Source organism: Podarcis filfolensis (genome assembly GCF_964270895.1).
Source record: "Podarcis filfolensis genome assembly, chromosome: 2".
Lineage (NCBI taxonomy): Eukaryota > Metazoa > Chordata > Lepidosauria > Squamata > Lacertidae > Podarcis > Podarcis filfolensis.
In genome coordinates, this window is record NC_139605.1 from 53,316,451 (window position 1) to 53,333,792 (window position 17,342).

Sequence of the window (17,342 nt, forward strand, 5' to 3'; positions counted from 1 at the left end):
GGGGAAACAGAACTGCAGCATCTTCCCACCAGTGAAAAAATCTACAGCTCCACCCCCCCCCCCCCGCTTGCCCCGGAAAGGGGGATTGCAACCCTCTTACCTGCACGTCCTTGACATCCTGACTGCCCACTTTCCCTGGAAGGGAGTCCACACTGTCCTGGCCAAAGCCTAGTGATCCTCGGTAATTCACTTAGGGAAGGGAGAAAAACAGGCTCATTGAGATCTCCAGTTCTTTGCTAGAGCTGAGCCTCCTGCTCTCCAAGGAGGTGTCACTCTGCTCAACCAGGTTGCAGAATCACTGGGCAGGAGGATGCTTCCTCTAATCATCATCATCAAACCTTTTATTGGCATCACATACAAACATCCAAAACAAATCAATGCAGAATTACCACTTCCCCAGTGGCACAAAGCATTTGCTAAAAGAAAGGAGGCAGAGCAGTCTATAGTCATAGCTTCCTCTAATGGAAGGATGATACTATGGCAGGAATCTCCAGCTCTCCCTACCTGCTACCTGAACTTGACTACTGTCATTCCTCCTCCAGTGTCATTCCCCTAGCACACCTGTTGAGCAACTGAGACAGACTGGACTAGACAGGAAAAGGCCAAATTATTTGGACCACGCTGCAGTCATTTACCGCTGTCATGGGAGAGGATCCATTGACAGTCCAGTCTCCTAATTGTGATGCCCTATTCAAAGAGAAACTGAGACCCCGGCAGCCCACTGGGTGACTGAGAATGCTCTGGGCCACCACTTACCCAGCAGCACAGCAAACCCCATCCGACAGAGCAGTGCTGGGTACAGCATCCAGCTGGTGGTGAACACCGAGTGTGGGCCTCCTGCAAAGGAGAAGACGGGAGTGCCAGTGAGATGAAGGGCCTGTGCCTTGAATGAGGGGAAGGGAGCGATGAAGACAAAGCACTTACCATGGGGTGACACCAGTAATGGAAACTTGGCCTTCTTTGGCTCCCGAGTGGGCCGGAGTAGGATGGCTTCAAAACTGAGGCCCGCTGTGAGGAAAGACCACAGTTTGCAGATCTGGTGAAAATCAGGCACAAAGGCCTAGATTCAACTAACCCAGTGCACTCACAGAAATCAATGCAAGGGCTCTCACTAGAGCAACAGGCCTTTCCCCCTGTGCTTCCCTCCAATCTGCTGTGGAGGGTCAGGAGAACTTCCCAGAACAATACACAGGGGAAGGAGAGGAGGATAATTCCATCTCCCTGCAATGGCAGATCTAGCGTAAGTGAGTGGTGTCCATTTCCTCCCACAATCTGCATATCACAGCCTCAATGCCCCAATTTCTTCCCCGGCTCAAAGCAGGGAATGAAATTCCTTGATCTCTGGCAATGTCTGTCCAATTCTTTTTCTCTGGCCCCTCACCATACTGGGGGTTGTCCTGTTCTGGAGGAGGCTGCAGGGTACGGACATCCCAAGAGATTTCTTGAATTGGGCTGGCTTCTTCCAGGCACACCCAGTTAACTTCAGCTTCCTTGCCAGCAGGAGGCAGGAAGGCCACCATCTGCAGCAAGAGGACATAGAGAAATCCTCCACCACCACTCGAGCAGATCTCTCTTACTCGGACCGCACCAGGTCACCCAGAACATAAGGAGCAGAGCATGTCCCCTAAATAGCAGCACACGTCAGATATTTGAAAAGAAAAAAAAGAGGCAAGCCCAATGGAAATACCGGGGGGGTGGGGGGAGTCGACGTTGTGTTCTGTCCCTGGACTCTTAATCATCACACATTGCACTGCCGACAATCCTTGACCCTACAGCCTCTGTGCTGTTTCAGCTTTGGCTGTAAAAATCTGTACTATGGGCAACAAAACATGATGCCCAATGCCTCATATTTTGCCCTCATCAGAATTCCCTCCCTCCCCCCAAAAAAGAATCAGTTAAGCATATAATTAACAGGATGCTGCATCCCAGCCACAAAGTTTGTGCAATCACAGCCAAACAAGTTTTTGACATAAGATGAAAAAATAACTTTCCAAGTTGAGGATAAAGGGGCCCCGAATGATTAATTTGATACAGACCAGTTCCTAAGTGAAAGTCTACAGGCTTGGTCTATTTAATATTTGAGTAACCCTAAACAAAACGTAAAGTGATAGAGAGCACAGGAAGTATTATTTTAGAATTACTGCAACAAGCAATTCTGAGGAGTGTCAAGCCCAGGTCCCTCTGCCCAACCTTTGGCCACTGGACACTTACAAGCACGGGAGGGCAGTTTGGAGTGGAGAATCTGGCCACCATCAGATCTCGGTCGACAGTGAGCAGGGCCCAGCTTCCAAGACGGGAACCTAGGTTAGTAAAAGAACAAAGTTTTTCTCTTCTCCTGTATTCTGTGCTCAGGTAGTGTGTGCAGCCCTCACTGCTTTGTTTCTGACCTGGTATGTTAGCATTTGAGCACTGAAGGCCTGGGCAAGCTGGCCTGATACGAGTAAAGCTTTGGGGCAGAGAAAAACCGACTTGATATGCGGAAAAATATATAAAAATGGACGGAATATGCAACAAAATGGGTTGTATCCAGAGAAGTCCTCCTGCTTGTGCAATGGAGGTTCACCTCACTCTCCTCCCCCCATCGGCTCCAGGGCTTGGGGAAACTCCCAGAATAGATTTGGGAGGGGGTTGTCGTCGTGGGGTAAGGAGATAGGGAAAGGTCTGTTGTGCAAACGTAAGTCATTCTGCGAGTGTTATGGCTTTGTTGGATGCATCCAATTTTCCAACTGCTGACGGTTGGAACCTGAACTAAAATTAAGAACGCAGTGTTGGCAGAATTTGGAGGGGGTTGGAGAAGGGGGCAGTGCATGTGAAGCAAAGGTCAGTAGAACAATGGGGGTGTTCACATTGGATGATCAGTGGGCATTAAGAAACTAGGATAAATATATTGGCTTGGGATGCATCTTTCACCCAAATGCTTACAAAGGCAGTATAGCACGATACTAAAAAGGGTGGAGAAAAAGCAAAAGATAAGCAAGTGAGGACACCAGATACAATTATCTCCAACTGTGCTGGCTGATGACAAAGGTCTGAAGAACTCCCTGAACTGCAAGATGGCTTGTCTGTTCTCTTGGAATAGCTTTGCCCCAAACGGATTAAACAAATTAGGACTCACTTCTGCCAGAAGATCAGAGGATTGCAGTGGCAGGACACAGCATAGACTGCTGTTACTGGAAGGAACTAATTATGGAGGGCCAAGTTATGGAGTTTGCTACTTACCCTTGGTCAGAGAGCACACACTGCCGGACACTGTATCAACTACAATCAGCTCCTAGAGGAAAAGACAGCATGAAAGAGATCTACTCTCAGTTGCATCCAGAAAGCACCTTCTCACACAACAAGCTGTCCTGCAATTCATCAATGGGGAGACACACACACACACGAGCAAGGTTCTGCAAGATTTGCACAACAATCACTTCTCCACCGCACTATTTGGAAAGAGCCAAATGTTCAGATAGTGCTATAATCCTTTGCTTTGTTATATGGATCAATGTGAGATCCCCATGAAGCTTAAAGATATTAGATGTGCTGATTCAATTTGCCCGTTGCCAAATAAAGCCTTCGATTGGAGGTGCTCTTTGTGCTTAGTTTGCCCGAACTACCCCTGGCTTCAGTCTGAAGCTCAAGGTACTCTACGCTTCGTTCTTACCTGCCTGCTACGTTGAATTGTGTCCAGCACCACCCTCTGGCTGTCTGCTGCCCAGCAGTGCTCTGACAGTGCTGTGCTATAGATCCCAGTGAATTCACCTGTAAGAGACAAAGCGCCTTCACTGAAACAACAGCTGCCCTTCTGGTGGAAAACACAGGGATGCCCCTGGGCCAGGAAGCCACATGATAAGCCCCTTTCATGGATGCCAGCCAGAAATAGCCCATGAAATTCTGACACCATGGCAAAAAAACAACAAAAAAACCCCAACTGGCATTCCCCAGAGTGGTAAAAATGATAAAAAATAAATTAAATTCTTGTCAATTTCCTGCCCTTTCAGGGTAACAAAAATGATAATAATCTGCCACCTCTAACAAGTGACTTCACCCTGCCTAATGAGAAGGTCAGCCGTGATGCTGTCTCTCTTCATATATATTCCAAGGCCCCCCAATCCCTCTTTGCAGCCAGTCCCCGTGATATTCCACAGCCAGGATCTGCCGACTGGATGTGGATTCTGAATTCCTGAAAAAAACTGGCAAAAGATTCTGCAGAAAAATACTTGCTGAAGACACAGAACCTAATTGCCATTGCTGATTCCAAACTTGAGGCAGGCAAAGAAGCTGCTGCTGTTTCTAATAATAATAATAATAATAATAATAATAATAATAATAATTTTATTATTTATGCTCCACTGGCTGGGTTGCTCCAGCCACCCTGGGCGGCTTCCAACACATATATAAAGATTCCAAGGGGTGCTTCCAGAGACACCCTAACAGAGAAGGTGCCATGAGCAGCCTGAGGTTGGTTTTCATGTTTTCCCAATGCTCAGGTCTTTTCCCTACTGCCCCAGAATCTCCTCTTTTCGTTCCTCCTTAACACCACCTTGTTTCTCCCAAACCATCCACAGCCCTATAGGCAGATTTCACATTCCACACTCCTGTAGTTAACGCAGTGATAAATGTTGGCCATTCTGAACAAGATATGTGACTGTGTGTGATATGCAGTGGTCCTAATATTTGGCTTCGCTTGTTGTTGCACATGGAATGCTTGGCGCACCCACAGGGTTCCATCAGACCCCATCAAACACCCCTGGGAGCTCCAGCACGGTTGTAATACACACCTTGGCTCTGCCGAGGCACAATCTCCACCACGACGGAAGTGAGCTTTGTGTACCAGTCGTACTGGGGGCAAAACAGATCAAAAGGCATCAGAAAAGGTTGTGGCAGTGCACAGCTTCTTGCCCCACAAATATTTTATAGCATCGAGACATGCTTCACGGAGGTGCTGAAGTGGCCTGATGTGATAGTTCTGGGTGGACAATGACAGGCCTTGGTTCTCCTTATGCTCTCACTGAGGAGCTCTGCCTCAATTCCTCTGACCAAGCTCTCCAAGAAGCAACCCTCATAACCCCTGCTAGCAAATATGGATTCCCCACTATGGTTGCCAACAAGGCAGAATTAACTCAGGCTCATCCAGAGCTTTGCCTGATCTCTCACACATCAGTTTGGCAAAGGCCAAAGAGCTCAAGGACTCGTTCACAAAGCTGCCAACAGGACTTTCTGCATGGGGACTGGGCCCACTTCCCTATCTGCAGAAGAGGCCTCCGATTTGCAAAAAAATTGGGCCATATGCAAATACATACAAATTGACATTCTCTTCCACGGGCAGGGAGGAGGACCGAACAATAAATCAGGGGCCACACGCAAGTAATAAGATGTCTGGCAGGCAGAAGGCCAAAAGCTGGAACTTTCCCCATAATTGTGTTTCTGTCTGAGAAATTTGTGACCTGTTGAATTTCTACCTGACACTGCTCTCCCCCAGTGCCAACTCCAAACCAGGCAAAAACCTCAATTTTCATGAGCTGTAACACATTGTGAAGCTGTAATTTGCTTTTCCCTGGTGTGTATGTGACTAATATTCCTCTACAGCGCTCATCAGTCATTCACAACTGTGACTGTACTCCTTCAGCTGCAGCACAGAAAGACAGGAGCCGGCTCATTTCTTACAAAGCAGTGGGTTAGACTGATGCCTCCGCATTTTGCTTCGTAACAACCTTCTTTCTGGAAAGGGCTAGATATTTACATTTTCCAAAATGAAAACTCAAGAGTCTGGGTCCCCTGCTACCTCTGGGCCCAGTTCAGAAGTGTTCCTTGTGCCTTCACCTCCGGAGTCTATATAGAGGGCAGGAGCTTATTCGTCTCTCATGCAAAGACTCAAGGCTTAAAAGCAATACTCACCATGCAGAGACGGCTGCACTGTTGGTGAGGCCCAGAAGCCGGGTTCTCCAGGTACACAATGCGACATTGGTCTGGGCTCAGGCGTGGAGACCAAATGGCTTTGTTGTCGTCTGATAACAGCTCTGCAATGGGAAGGGATACAGTGAATTAAAAGAGGACTGAGAAGTCACTGCCTGGCTGATGATGATGATGATGATGATAAAACAGGAAAACATGTCTCACCACAACGACCACCTGTCAGGTCCACATAGAAGATAGCTGATCTGGAAGGAAAACCACAAAACAGAAGTGGGGCTTACATGGGAGAGCACCATGTGAGACTGGCTAAGGGGGTGGGGACATCTATCTTCTCCCTGCAAGCTAGTGTCTCATTCATCACCCAGACAGGAACATAACAGGAATATTATTATTTTTATACCGACCTTCATCTGAGGATCACAGGGTGGTTTACAATATAAAATCACAAAAATATATAACATAGTAACAAACAAAAACAATTCCCCCCCTGTTTAAAAGGACAGGGTGAAGAACCCTGATGAGGCAGCAGGGTGGTTCCCAAACAGAAAATGGGCAAGTTCTAGAATCGAAAAGGGCCCGAGTCCAATCTGGGCCACACAAGCTCCTCCATAGCCACAAGACCACATCCTCCCTGGCTACAGGTGTGTTTTGCAGGCATACAAAGCACCTCCAACCCCAAAGACTCCAGAATGTTTGTAGGCCCACTCCCCCCCCCAAAAAAAATTGGTCCCTCATCTAATATAGTCAATCCCACTTGGATTCTTACTTGTCCTGGTAGGAAACTTACCTGCGATTGGTGCAGTACCTCAACCCTAGGCGGAAGGGCTCGTGCCACCAGCCTGTGAACACCACCCCAGTGTCGCCTGGAGCCCAGAAGGCCTGGGGGAGAAGGGAATGCCATGTCAGGTGTGGAGAGGCAGGCGGGTGACTCTAGCACATCTCCGGCATGCGGGGTTAAGACAGGTTGGAAGACAAGAGCAGACCCAACTAATATATACCATGGAAACCTGGAATTAAATGGATGGGGAACACTCCCTGGCTCTTGTCTTGGAAGATAATTTTGAAATTATCTTTCCAGGAAGACAGCATCTTGGCTGACAAGCACAGAGTCCTTCCCACTATATCCTAACCATTTTGGCACAGCTATTATAGTATTGGAGTTGGCAAATAACACTTTTGGGGGTGGGGGTAACAGGCAACACCGAGGATGACTCCACATTGTTTCTGTTCCAGATACCAAACATGTGGAAATCTTCTGTAAGTTGCTTTTAGAGACCCTCCTTGGAGCTAGAAGGAAGATTGCAAGTATTTAAAATAAATAAAAATACCCTTATCTAACTGGGTGCCAACCTTCTCCCTCAGTTTATCCTATACTGACCTGCCCAGGGGAGATGTGCTCTGGAACGCTCTCCAGGACCGAAACGTTGTTGCTCTCAATGTCCAATACACACAGCACAGGAGTGCTTTTAGCCACCAGGGTCTCCCCCCAGTCTTCGTAGAACACAAACTGCTCTCCCTAGGAAAAGCAAAGAGAGATCTCTGATGCAGAGGCAGCTCGAGTGACAGCAAAGGGAGTCTCACCTGCCTGGGAGATTGCCAGGGCCTGCATCACTGGTTTTCAACTTGGCGTCAGTCAAGTGCTTCCCACTTCCTGAAGAGTGAGAAGCCCACACACACATTTGCTTACAAACTCTGCAGTCCCACTGCAGGGACATCACCTTTGGAGGCAACTGCTCCCTCAGAGCCAACTGTTCAAGATGCAAGCATTAGCTTTACTGCATTTCAGGTATAAGTGTAATTGGTAGTGCATCGCCTTATGAACAGAGCTGCTTTGAATATGGAAAAAAAATGGCATATGGTGATGATGAAGAGAAACTGAAATAATGGCTCGCAGGACACAAGGCAAAGCAGAAGTTCATTCTACCTTAATGGCTTTATCTCGCCGCTCTGTCTTGGCCAGCTCCTCTTCGCTGCTCAGCTCAGGGGCTTTTGGCTTAAAGAACGACTCAGCCTTGGGGCGCTTCTTCTCCGCCACGTAGAGAAGGTGCGTCTCGGAGTGTGACCAGGCCAAGCAGCCAAATTGGTCTGGGGCAGGGAACAAGATGACAATAGATTTCACTGACTGACCTCAATCAAAAATGCAACGACCAGAAGCATTCCTAGGTTTCCCAAGTCCCCTTTTCAAACAGGACAAAAATGACTTCCCTTATCAGTGCATATCAGGGATATCAGAGAACACCCTACCACCACCAGCACTCCCGAGCTGTAAGGAAAGGATGAATGTTGGGGCCTAGCTATCCTCTTCTCTTGTCTCTTACAAATGGAAACAGAGCTGCAAGGAAATCTCACCGTCCTCGTACACTTGGCCATGCTTCTCCAGGGCTGTCAACTCGATGCTCTTCACCTTGCGGTTCTTTTCCCACACCTGTGGGAGCAGACACATGGCAGATTTAGTCTCTGAACCCCTTTGCTTATGTACCCGGTGTCTTCTCAGAGACCGGACCTATTCTGAGCCACATGAAAGAGCCACAAACTGACCCCTTTCCTTTCAAACAAAAAGAAGCAAAAGCCACTCAAGTCAGAGTGCCATACAACTGCCTCCTGGGTTGGAAGCGTGACGGATAGTTTGAGAATCACTGAGCAAACAGGCCAAATATGAAGCCATGTTGCTCTGGGAATGAAGGGGCAGAGCATCTCTGGAAGGTCTGCCTTACACAGCAGAAACATATTAGAGAGCCAGGGTATAAGTCTCTTCTCTCAGCTTTCTTCAAGCCAGCTATATATACCTCTAGGAACTGTTTCTCTTCGCCTTTGGTGTTGCTAGTCTTTCGTAGAACGGCTTTCTGTGCTCCACTGGGAGAGTCCCGACTGAGCAGCCTAAGAAGGAAAACAGCATGGTTAGCCTAGGAAAGATGGCTTTGGTCAGGCACAGGCCAGGACGAAGAAGGTACCAGAAAGGAAGGCAGCTCAGACTGTGCCCATCCTTCCAGGACAAGCAGGGGACATGTGGCCCTCCAGGTGTTAGGTGTTGTTGGGCTCCCCACTCCCCATCAGTTCAGATCACAGGCCATGCTGGCTATGCCTGAAGGGAGCAGCCCCTCTGTCCTGGGAGAAACAGCCAGTGCTGACACTAAGGAAGGGGTCCTGCCGCTGCAAAGGGTAACAAACAAACACCACACACAAGAGGCTTTGGAAGCACACCAAGCTAGGATATTGAAAGGGATGGATGGGTCGTGTGGATCATCTCCATTGTCATTTGGTAATAAAGTAAACGTATGGCAATACATATAATGTATTAGGAAGAACTACCTCACCTCACGTTTCCCCAGGGCAGGATGACACAAGAGAGAGCCTTTTTAAGTGTGGTGCCACAGCTGTGGAACACGCCTGCCAACCAAGGTCTGCTTATCTTTAGTAAGCAGTAAAAACTGGGATTTTCCAGAAGTTCCTGCTCAGTAAGTGTATGCTGCTGGGCAGGTATGCAGTTTTGTCTTTCCCTGTGGCTTCTGACAGTGCTAGATATTGCAGATTAGGGCACTTAACCATTGTTTTAGTGTTCTGATTTTCAGTCAGCTGCCTTCGAGGCCCCTTCGGTCCAAAATTATGGACTCTCAAATAATTCTGAAAATACAGCAGTCTGATCTCATTAAAGGGTTTGGATTGTTTTGGTGCAGAACATGTATCCCTGGCACTGGAGGTTCAAGGCTGTGCTGATCCTTGGGAGACCCCCTTCAGCACAAGGCTTTGGGTAGTGATCTGCTGTTTCTGCAGAAAGCGTGGTGAAACACAACAAACAAGAGACTTACTCTCCCTTGATTTCTGTGCAATTGCCAGAGGGGCTTGAGTACACGATGGAGTGGCTGTCATGGAAGATGAGGTACTGATGGCAGAATTTTATATTTTCAGCTCTTTCCAAGTCTCGCTGAGACCACTCTGTAAAGGGAGGGAAAGAACTCAGTTTCTGTCCAGCCTACCACAGAAAGAACCAATCTTCCTCTACCACAAAAAAATCCCAACATCACTGTCCCATCCACCTCTTCCCCCAACTATTTCAGGCAAGACCAGGAGCAGACAAGAAGAGTCTCCCCACAAAAGAGACTTGCCTGTCAACCTACCTTAATATATTTCCAACACCAGTCAAATAACTTTATTTCCCCATGTCTAAAGTTATGATTTCATCCTAGTTTGACTTCTGCAGATTTTATTCCATTCCCCCCCCATTTTACATTGATTTGTTGCTGCAAAAAATATTTTATTTACTTTCCTACATTTATATCCCACCCTTCTTCTGTCATGGCTCGCAACGTGGTTGGCAGGTGGTCTCCCATCCAGACACTGACCATACTCAGGCCTGCTTAGCTTCAGCAAAGCAGTGACCTCGTGTGCATTCAGACCATACCCAGGAACCTGTTTTAATGTGATTTGTGACTATGTAATGATGCGGATTGTAGTTTGTTTTACTGTTAATTTTGGTCTCTCTGTGTGTGTTTTAAATCCCATTAAGCTGCCCAGAGAACTTCAGCTATAGGGTCACCTATATATTGAATGTATGTATAAAGGCCCAACATGCCCATTCCTGGTTCAGGGTCAAGAATGCCAACAGCTCTATCTTTGGGCTTTATTTCTTATGATCATCAGAGGAAGATGAAAGTTGGTTTGATGCTGAAGCACAGGAAGCAGCCAGTCAAAGCCACAGAAACCCTGGTGCTGGCAGCTAGTCTCCTGGTTTATCTTGTCATGAGTGATGGTTCAAGGCAAGGCAAAGAAAAATGTACTCATTGCTTCTCATGAGGCATCCCAAAGTGAATCGCAATATAAACACGGGTCCCAACTAATGTTGGCAACTATGAAGGAGAGGGTTTACCTGTGTAAACGTTGCAGTATTTCCCACCATACTGAGTTGTTACCTCTGGCCCAATAGAGGCACTGGAAAGAGATGGGAACTGGCTAAGCTCACGATACAAGGCAGCTATCTCCTCTGCGTCATTCAACAACTGCACAATAAAAAGAAAGCAGCAGCATAATTAGTTGGGACCAACTCCAGGTAAAAACAACACAAACATGCTTGCAATTAGCCCTTTGCTTGTGACAAGTAACAACTGCTTCCGGGTGAGAAGCTGGAACAGAGGGCAGGAAGCATGTAAGGTGGGGACACTTTGGTGAGTTGAAGGAGAGAGAGCACACAGCTAGCTGGAGACATAGCAGTCCTGGCTTTGCACCTTCTGCAGGTTAGAGGAAGGTTGGCTGTAGCAGCTGCTCCTAACTTCTTTTCTTACCTAAGCAGATGTACTGATGTGCATACAGGAAAAATCACATCACTGCTGTAGATAGGAGAGAGAAGCTCATCACCTGCTTCTGAGCAAATTAAGCTGCCACACTGATATAGGGTGTATGTTTCTCCCTGTCTCCTGCTCAGTTTTCCTTTTTCATTCCCCACCACAACCAATACACAATCTATATTACTTATAAGTCCTTTCTCCTGGAACATTTTGGGTTCTTAATCTTTAAGGTGACACACCAGACTTGTTTTGTCCCAAGTTTGCAATCCAAAACAGACAAGAGCTGGATGTTTCTTGTCTACTTGTTTTTGAAACAGACAGAACCAGGAAGTCTGTTCTGTACCAAGTTGCAGGTGCTGCAGCAAAGGTGCTCTTTCAACTACCAATACATTCATCAGCCCAGCAGCCCAAGTTAATGTGTGACACTCTAGGCCCGCAGCAATTGAAACATGGTTTGTAGAAGGACAAAGTTTCAATAGCTACATTTGGCACACTATTTACTTTGGAAAGGCAGGGCAGGCAATCACATGGTAATTAAAGGCCAGTTATCACTCCTACTATCTGAAAAGTTCACAAGCATGTGAGGATCCCGAATCAGCAACTTCCATGCAAAAGAGAGACATCAATTGTTATTGAAGCTAAATAGGAGGAGGGTAAAAACATTCCCAACCTCCCTTGCTCGTTAACATTTCATTTGTGCCATCAGGGAATAACCCTGGGCCACTGGCAACTACAGAATTTTGTTTGGAAAGGTGTCCAGGAAGAACTCTTCCTATATCCTTCCTGCTCCCCCAGCTCCCCCTTTGCATTTTTTTTCTAAACCAAGGATAGGGAACCTATGGCCTTCCAGATGTTGTTGGACTCCACCTCAGCTAACATTACCAATGGTCAGAGATGATAGGAGTTGAGAGTCCAACATCATTTAGGCTGCAAAATCCAAACCCTGAGCAGACAGAAGTGCTGTTTATCAGATTGCCATGGCTGCCATGGGCGCAGTCAGGATTTTTGTTAGGAGGGCAGGGCTTTTGTTAGGGAGGGCAGAACCTCAGTTAGCTATGTATTTTTGCTGGTTTTTATTGATGGGGGACACCCATGCTGTTTAGGCTGGCCAGGGTGGAAGGTGTGGGGATGCCTGGAGCTGGTGCAGCAGTTGGATGGAGACTGGGTCCGGTACCATCAGCAGTGAGGCTGACTTGCAATGCAATGGAGCTCAGGCTGGTTCAGCCCTTCCCTGCCTTCACGTCACCCGCTTTTGGGGCTTTGTGTGGGCCGCTACTGACAGGGATCCTGCCAGTGGCACTTCCATACACTTGTAGGCTCAGCAGGCAGAACAGGGGGGTCCATACTGGCAGACTGATGTGGATGCCACTGTGCAAGGTGGAGGCCAACAGAGCTGAGCAGAGGGACACCTCCACCCAATCTACCTGCCATACTGTGTCCAAGAGCCACAGGTCAGCCACTCCTGCCCTAAAGCAACAGGTCTCCTTTAGTGAAAGAGTTCAAAGTCCAGTTCTCTCTGCTACAACAGCTACTTCATACACTCAGTCCTCCCAAGCAAGCGAGGAACCTTCCCTAATAATCCACTTGATATATGGGAACAACAGTGTGGTGACAAAGAATAAAGATATCCACCCCTCTCTCCGCCACCACCTTAAGACTTTCCCCCTGTAGCAACCTAAATTCATGCCACATCCAGTCACCCATGTGCTCAGGGTTCTTAAACCATGCCAGGTCAACACGCTAAAAAACAAAATGTTTTAGAGCTGTGACGGTTCCCAACTTGCGTGCACGTGGTTTTATTTTTTGAGGGAGGGAGTATTGCGAAAGGAAGAAACTTTTTTTCTTTTGAATTGAGATATAAAGAAGAGTTGCCACATTCTCCCCACCCACCCCCAATTACATCTCCATATTGGCCGGGTGTGCCTGTGGAGAAGAGTTGTTTCACATGTTGCAGTTGTGCTCATCTCGCAGCTCTTAAAAGCGGAGGTTGGGGGAGAGAAAGGGAGCCAGCAGCCTTGGAGCGCGGCCCGCATCCCGCCCCCAGGAACAATCCTATGCGGACAGCTAGAAAGGAGTCCATTCACACATTCGTGCCCCTCCGAAGGGGCTGCTGGGAAACCCAACACACAAACACGCCCGCCCGAAACAGCGCGGAGCATTGTGGGAAGGTCTGCCCAACGAGCAGCAGGAGCTGCTTCACGCGGGCAAAGCCCACCCTCCGCATCCTCTTGGGGGAGGCGGACCCGGGGAACCCCCCTTCCCCCCCGCGTTTCTCACCGGTGGTTCCATCTCCTTTGCCGCTGCGCCCAGTCCCGGAGGTTCGAAGTTCGGTCACCTTCCGCTCGGTATCTCCAGGGTGGGAGGGGCTGTTCCTTTTCGGTCCCGCCTACTTCCATTGGCTGTGGACCTGCCCGTCAAACTCAGTGCGCGCTGCTCAGTGGGAAGCCTGGTCATCGCTTTTATCTGGAGACAGGACTTCCTGTGTTGCAAGGCAAAGTCTCGGTTTGGCATGGACGTCTCTGACCACCCGGCCCGTTGGCGCTCTTTTCTTTCTAAACCGACCCTTTCCCCCACTCTAATGTGAATTTGCAATCACTTAAAAATGTGTTGCAGGCGAAGATCCTCGTGGCGGGGTTTCAAGGACAGTGGCTTAAAATAGGCCACCCCACAACGTTAGCCCCATACTTCTCCTTATTCTCCTCTCATCCTAAATTGTTTCTTTACTTTCCTAAATAAATGTCGTGCTTGTGTTTATTATGAATTTGACTCATATTTTCTGTGTAGGTGGCGGCGGCGGGGAGAGGCAGCAAATTTAAAATCGTTTCTGCAATCATCTGGCTGCCAGGAACTTGGAACGAAAAGCCTGCATTTTTATGAGGGTTGTTCAGCCACCTACTACTTCCAATCTGAATTTTATCTTTGCAAAAGTCAAATGAAGTTCAGCGATTCTGCTGCAACTAGCTTGAATTGTGAATGTACTTTTTAAAAAAAAAAAACACCAGCCCTAATGGAAATGAAAACAGGTTTGTTTTTAAAAGTAGTGACATAGGTTTGGTGTGGTTGATACCTCCAGTTCAGTCACAGTGACATTCAGGCATCTTTGAGTAAAGTCCAGCTGAGTAAAGACCCACATGCCATTCAGTGTGGGACTCACACTAGGCATTCAGGAATAATAGAATTGGACACCAAATCTCGTGCCAGTATAACTGTTTTTGGATCTTATTTACAATTTTAGCAGCTCCACAGGCAAGGTGGCAAGCCAATTATCAAAGCCTCTTCCAATTTGTGTCCATTGCATGTGAAAGTCACTTGTAATTCCTTCACCCTTAGGTTGTGTTTTAGCAATTATGGAGCTGCAGTTTGTCTTGCAACCACTGTTTTCTGCACTGTGTGCTGGTATGAATCCCTGGGCTGCTTCAGCATTTCCAATTGTTTCTGTGAGAGAGTTTTTTTTAAAAAAAAAGCTTGGATGCTCCTTTACCATCACTGATCTTGCTCAATGAAAGTTGTGCCTGTTTCAGCTGTGTCTGTTCTTGTGATGCCTAGCAGATGGTGAAGCATTGCTTAGCTCTGCTGTTTTCATAAAGGGACATGGCCACTGGGAAGAGGGCAAGGTCACTGGGTTCTCCAGTGCCCTACCAAGGACTGAGCATCTGGATCCTGTTCTTATTGATTCTGCTAGACAGCAGTCAAGGGGGAGAGGGAAGGCCCTAGCTGCTCTGTGGTCCACTGTGTTATTTGTGGTGCTATGATAAGCTGATTTTACCACATGAAGTGGAAGGTGACAGAAGGGGTGTCCTTTGAGAAAATAGCAGGCTGCTGGCAGTCAGCGGAGCGAAGGAGGGGTTATAGAAAATGGAATAGGTCCAAAAGTTTGTAGAGTGAGACCGTTGGTTCTTGTGTGTATGGCACTTGAACTATGGATACTCCTGCATCCCATAATTCCTCACAGCCCCCCCCATGAAGTATTTATAATTCAACTATGGAAGATTGTTCATGAGCAGTTCCTCTCTTCTTGCCTTTGCAACAGATCTAGTCATCCATCCTAACCCGCTTGGGTGCCCGGCACCTGCAGGTTTGGAAAGGAAGAGTGATTTGCTTGGTTTTGGCTGTCACTTCATGCACTGTACTTTCATCTCAGAAGGGCACACACGTCGCTTTCATGACTCCAGGGAATCAATGCAGACACCTCTCTTGGCAAACAAGGGGTGCCTCGCACAAGCTCTTGCCAACTCTGGCTGCGTGGGACTAAATGTTCCTGCGCCAGTACTTGAACGGGGAATAGCACATGCCATGTGACTCCCACAGGAAAGCTGTGCAGCTCCTGGGTCTGCAGGCAGCCGCTTGAAAATGTGAATGGATGGGGCTCCTAGCAGGAGGCAGTGTCTGTCGGAGGCAGGCACCAACCCTTTCCCAGCTTGTTAATAATGGCTTAAGGTCTATGGGAGCAGCTTCCCTGCTAATCCAGCCAGCCAATATCTCAGGGTCAGGAGAAAACCTCGCCCTGCAAAGCCGAGTGGGAAGCTGCCCCCACGGCAGGGTGACTGGAGTGGAATGACAAATCACACCTTCCAGATTGGCGCTTCCTGTGTGCTGCTAATCAGCTGAACTGCAACAGGAAGCACTCGGTGGCAGATGGCTCTGCAGGCACTGAGTGGGAGCTGCATCCATATGCGGTGGGTGGGCTGAGAGAGACCCAGGTATGGTAACATGACGGGAGAGGGATAAACAGTTAAAAGAAGAAGAGGGGGCAGGGTAATTGGCTTTCTGAGAGAAGCAATGTCTTTGACAGGCCTTGATGCTTTAAGCCCTTGCAGCCTCAGGGTTGGAGACAGCAGCAGGTGGGCATCTTCTTCCATGCTATTCCTGACATGTAATGTGCTTGTTTAAAGCCTTGGATGTGATATGAACTATGTCTGTACCTGAAGCCGATTTGAGCTCTCTCTGTGTGTGCTGAAAAAGCAGCAGAAGCAATTCTGAGAAGTAAAAGACGCCGTTCTTTTTTATAACACAACCCCGCCTAAAATCATACAAAGACATAGAAACGGGGAGAAATTGGGTCCTTTGGCTGTGGGTTTTTTTTAAAAAAAAACGAACAACACAGGGATTATTTGGGGAGAGTGCTGGACAGCCTTAAACCCACAGTAATTCAGTCCCTGGTTAAAAGAGAGAGAATCAATATTGGGTCCAGGCTCCCCACCCTAGCAAGAACCAAAGTGGTGCCTTCCGAAAATTGTTGAACTTTGAGCTCCCAACACTGCCAGCCAGCATGGCCAGTGGTTAGAGATGTTGGGAACTGTATAGCCCAACATCATCTGTAGGTAGGTAGCATGTTAGCTACTAACCAGTGATGAATTAGTTTTAAACCTTCCCCAAGGAAGGCTCCTTGATTCTGTTTCTTCTGCATTTCCCAATACCATTTATTTTTCTAGACTCTTTAAAAATGTTTCCCTTTTCCTCCCCCAAACTTGGCCCATAGCATTTGTGGTCCTTGTTAGCGATCTTAACCTTGAGGTAGAAACAAACCATTTCCACCTGTTGAGCTCACAAAACCTTTCTGCAGGCTTCCACATTGTTCATCAAATAGTTCATATTGTTTGAGTGACTTTATGATGCCCCTTGCCGCCATTTGTATCCTTTAGAGTGGTCTTACTTTAGAGCTGGTTTGTAGGGCATAGATCTATCTGCTCATGGCATTTCCCCTCTAGGATAGCAGTGTTGTTGAATCACGATTCCCCTCATCCATGATCACTGGCCAAGCTCGCTGAGGCTGATGGGAGTAATAGCCCAACATTTTGCAGGCACTGTGTTGGCGAGTCCTGCTCTAGAATCTTATTAGGTTCCAGCCAAGTATCTCACCTTTTGAAAATAAACATGAAGCCGCTAAATGAGATTGTGAAGTGTTCAGTGTGTGTCACCAGTCTGCTAGGATATAGCCCTTTACATCTTACTTTGATTCTTCAATGAAGGGCTGCATCCATGTGAGACTACTGAAGATTGCTCTTGGCAAGACGGCAATGAAGGAAGCAGATCTTGGGGAAGGGGGACTGCGACTCCTCTAGCTTTTCTGGTTCATAGCCTTATAATGCATCTGGCTACATTTTGGGATACCTTTTTTAATGCTACCCAAACCTAGCAAATATGCTTTTGTGACCTCACGGC

The 17,342-nt window shown here is 47.6% G+C and overlaps 1 protein-coding gene across 1 annotated transcript in view; it reads right to left on the reverse strand.

The window, feature by feature from the left end:
* APEH (acylaminoacyl-peptide hydrolase) overlaps positions 1-13,823 on the reverse strand; it is a 78,921-nt gene extending 65,098 nt beyond the window's left edge. Inside the window, exons 1-18 of the mRNA XM_083604136.1 lie at positions 13,458-13,823; positions 10,766-10,895; positions 9,708-9,834; positions 8,688-8,778; positions 8,251-8,326; positions 7,826-7,986; positions 7,280-7,417; positions 6,689-6,780; positions 6,106-6,146; positions 5,884-6,005; positions 4,767-4,827; positions 3,650-3,747; positions 3,220-3,271; positions 2,212-2,300; positions 1,382-1,520; positions 925-1,008; positions 757-837; positions 101-189 (exon numbers count right to left, since the gene is read on the reverse strand). Coding sequence (XP_083460262.1) covers positions 101-189; positions 757-837; positions 925-1,008; positions 1,382-1,520; positions 2,212-2,300; positions 3,220-3,271; positions 3,650-3,747; positions 4,767-4,827; positions 5,884-6,005; positions 6,106-6,146; positions 6,689-6,780; positions 7,280-7,417; positions 7,826-7,986; positions 8,251-8,326; positions 8,688-8,778; positions 9,708-9,834; positions 10,766-10,895; positions 13,458-13,469 — 1,683 coding nt within the window. The 5' untranslated portion in view covers positions 13,470-13,823. The remainder of the gene's footprint in view (positions 1-100; positions 190-756; positions 838-924; positions 1,009-1,381; positions 1,521-2,211; positions 2,301-3,219; positions 3,272-3,649; positions 3,748-4,766; positions 4,828-5,883; positions 6,006-6,105; positions 6,147-6,688; positions 6,781-7,279; positions 7,418-7,825; positions 7,987-8,250; positions 8,327-8,687; positions 8,779-9,707; positions 9,835-10,765; positions 10,896-13,457) is intronic.
* Between the last annotated feature and the right edge of the window lie 3,519 nt (positions 13,824-17,342).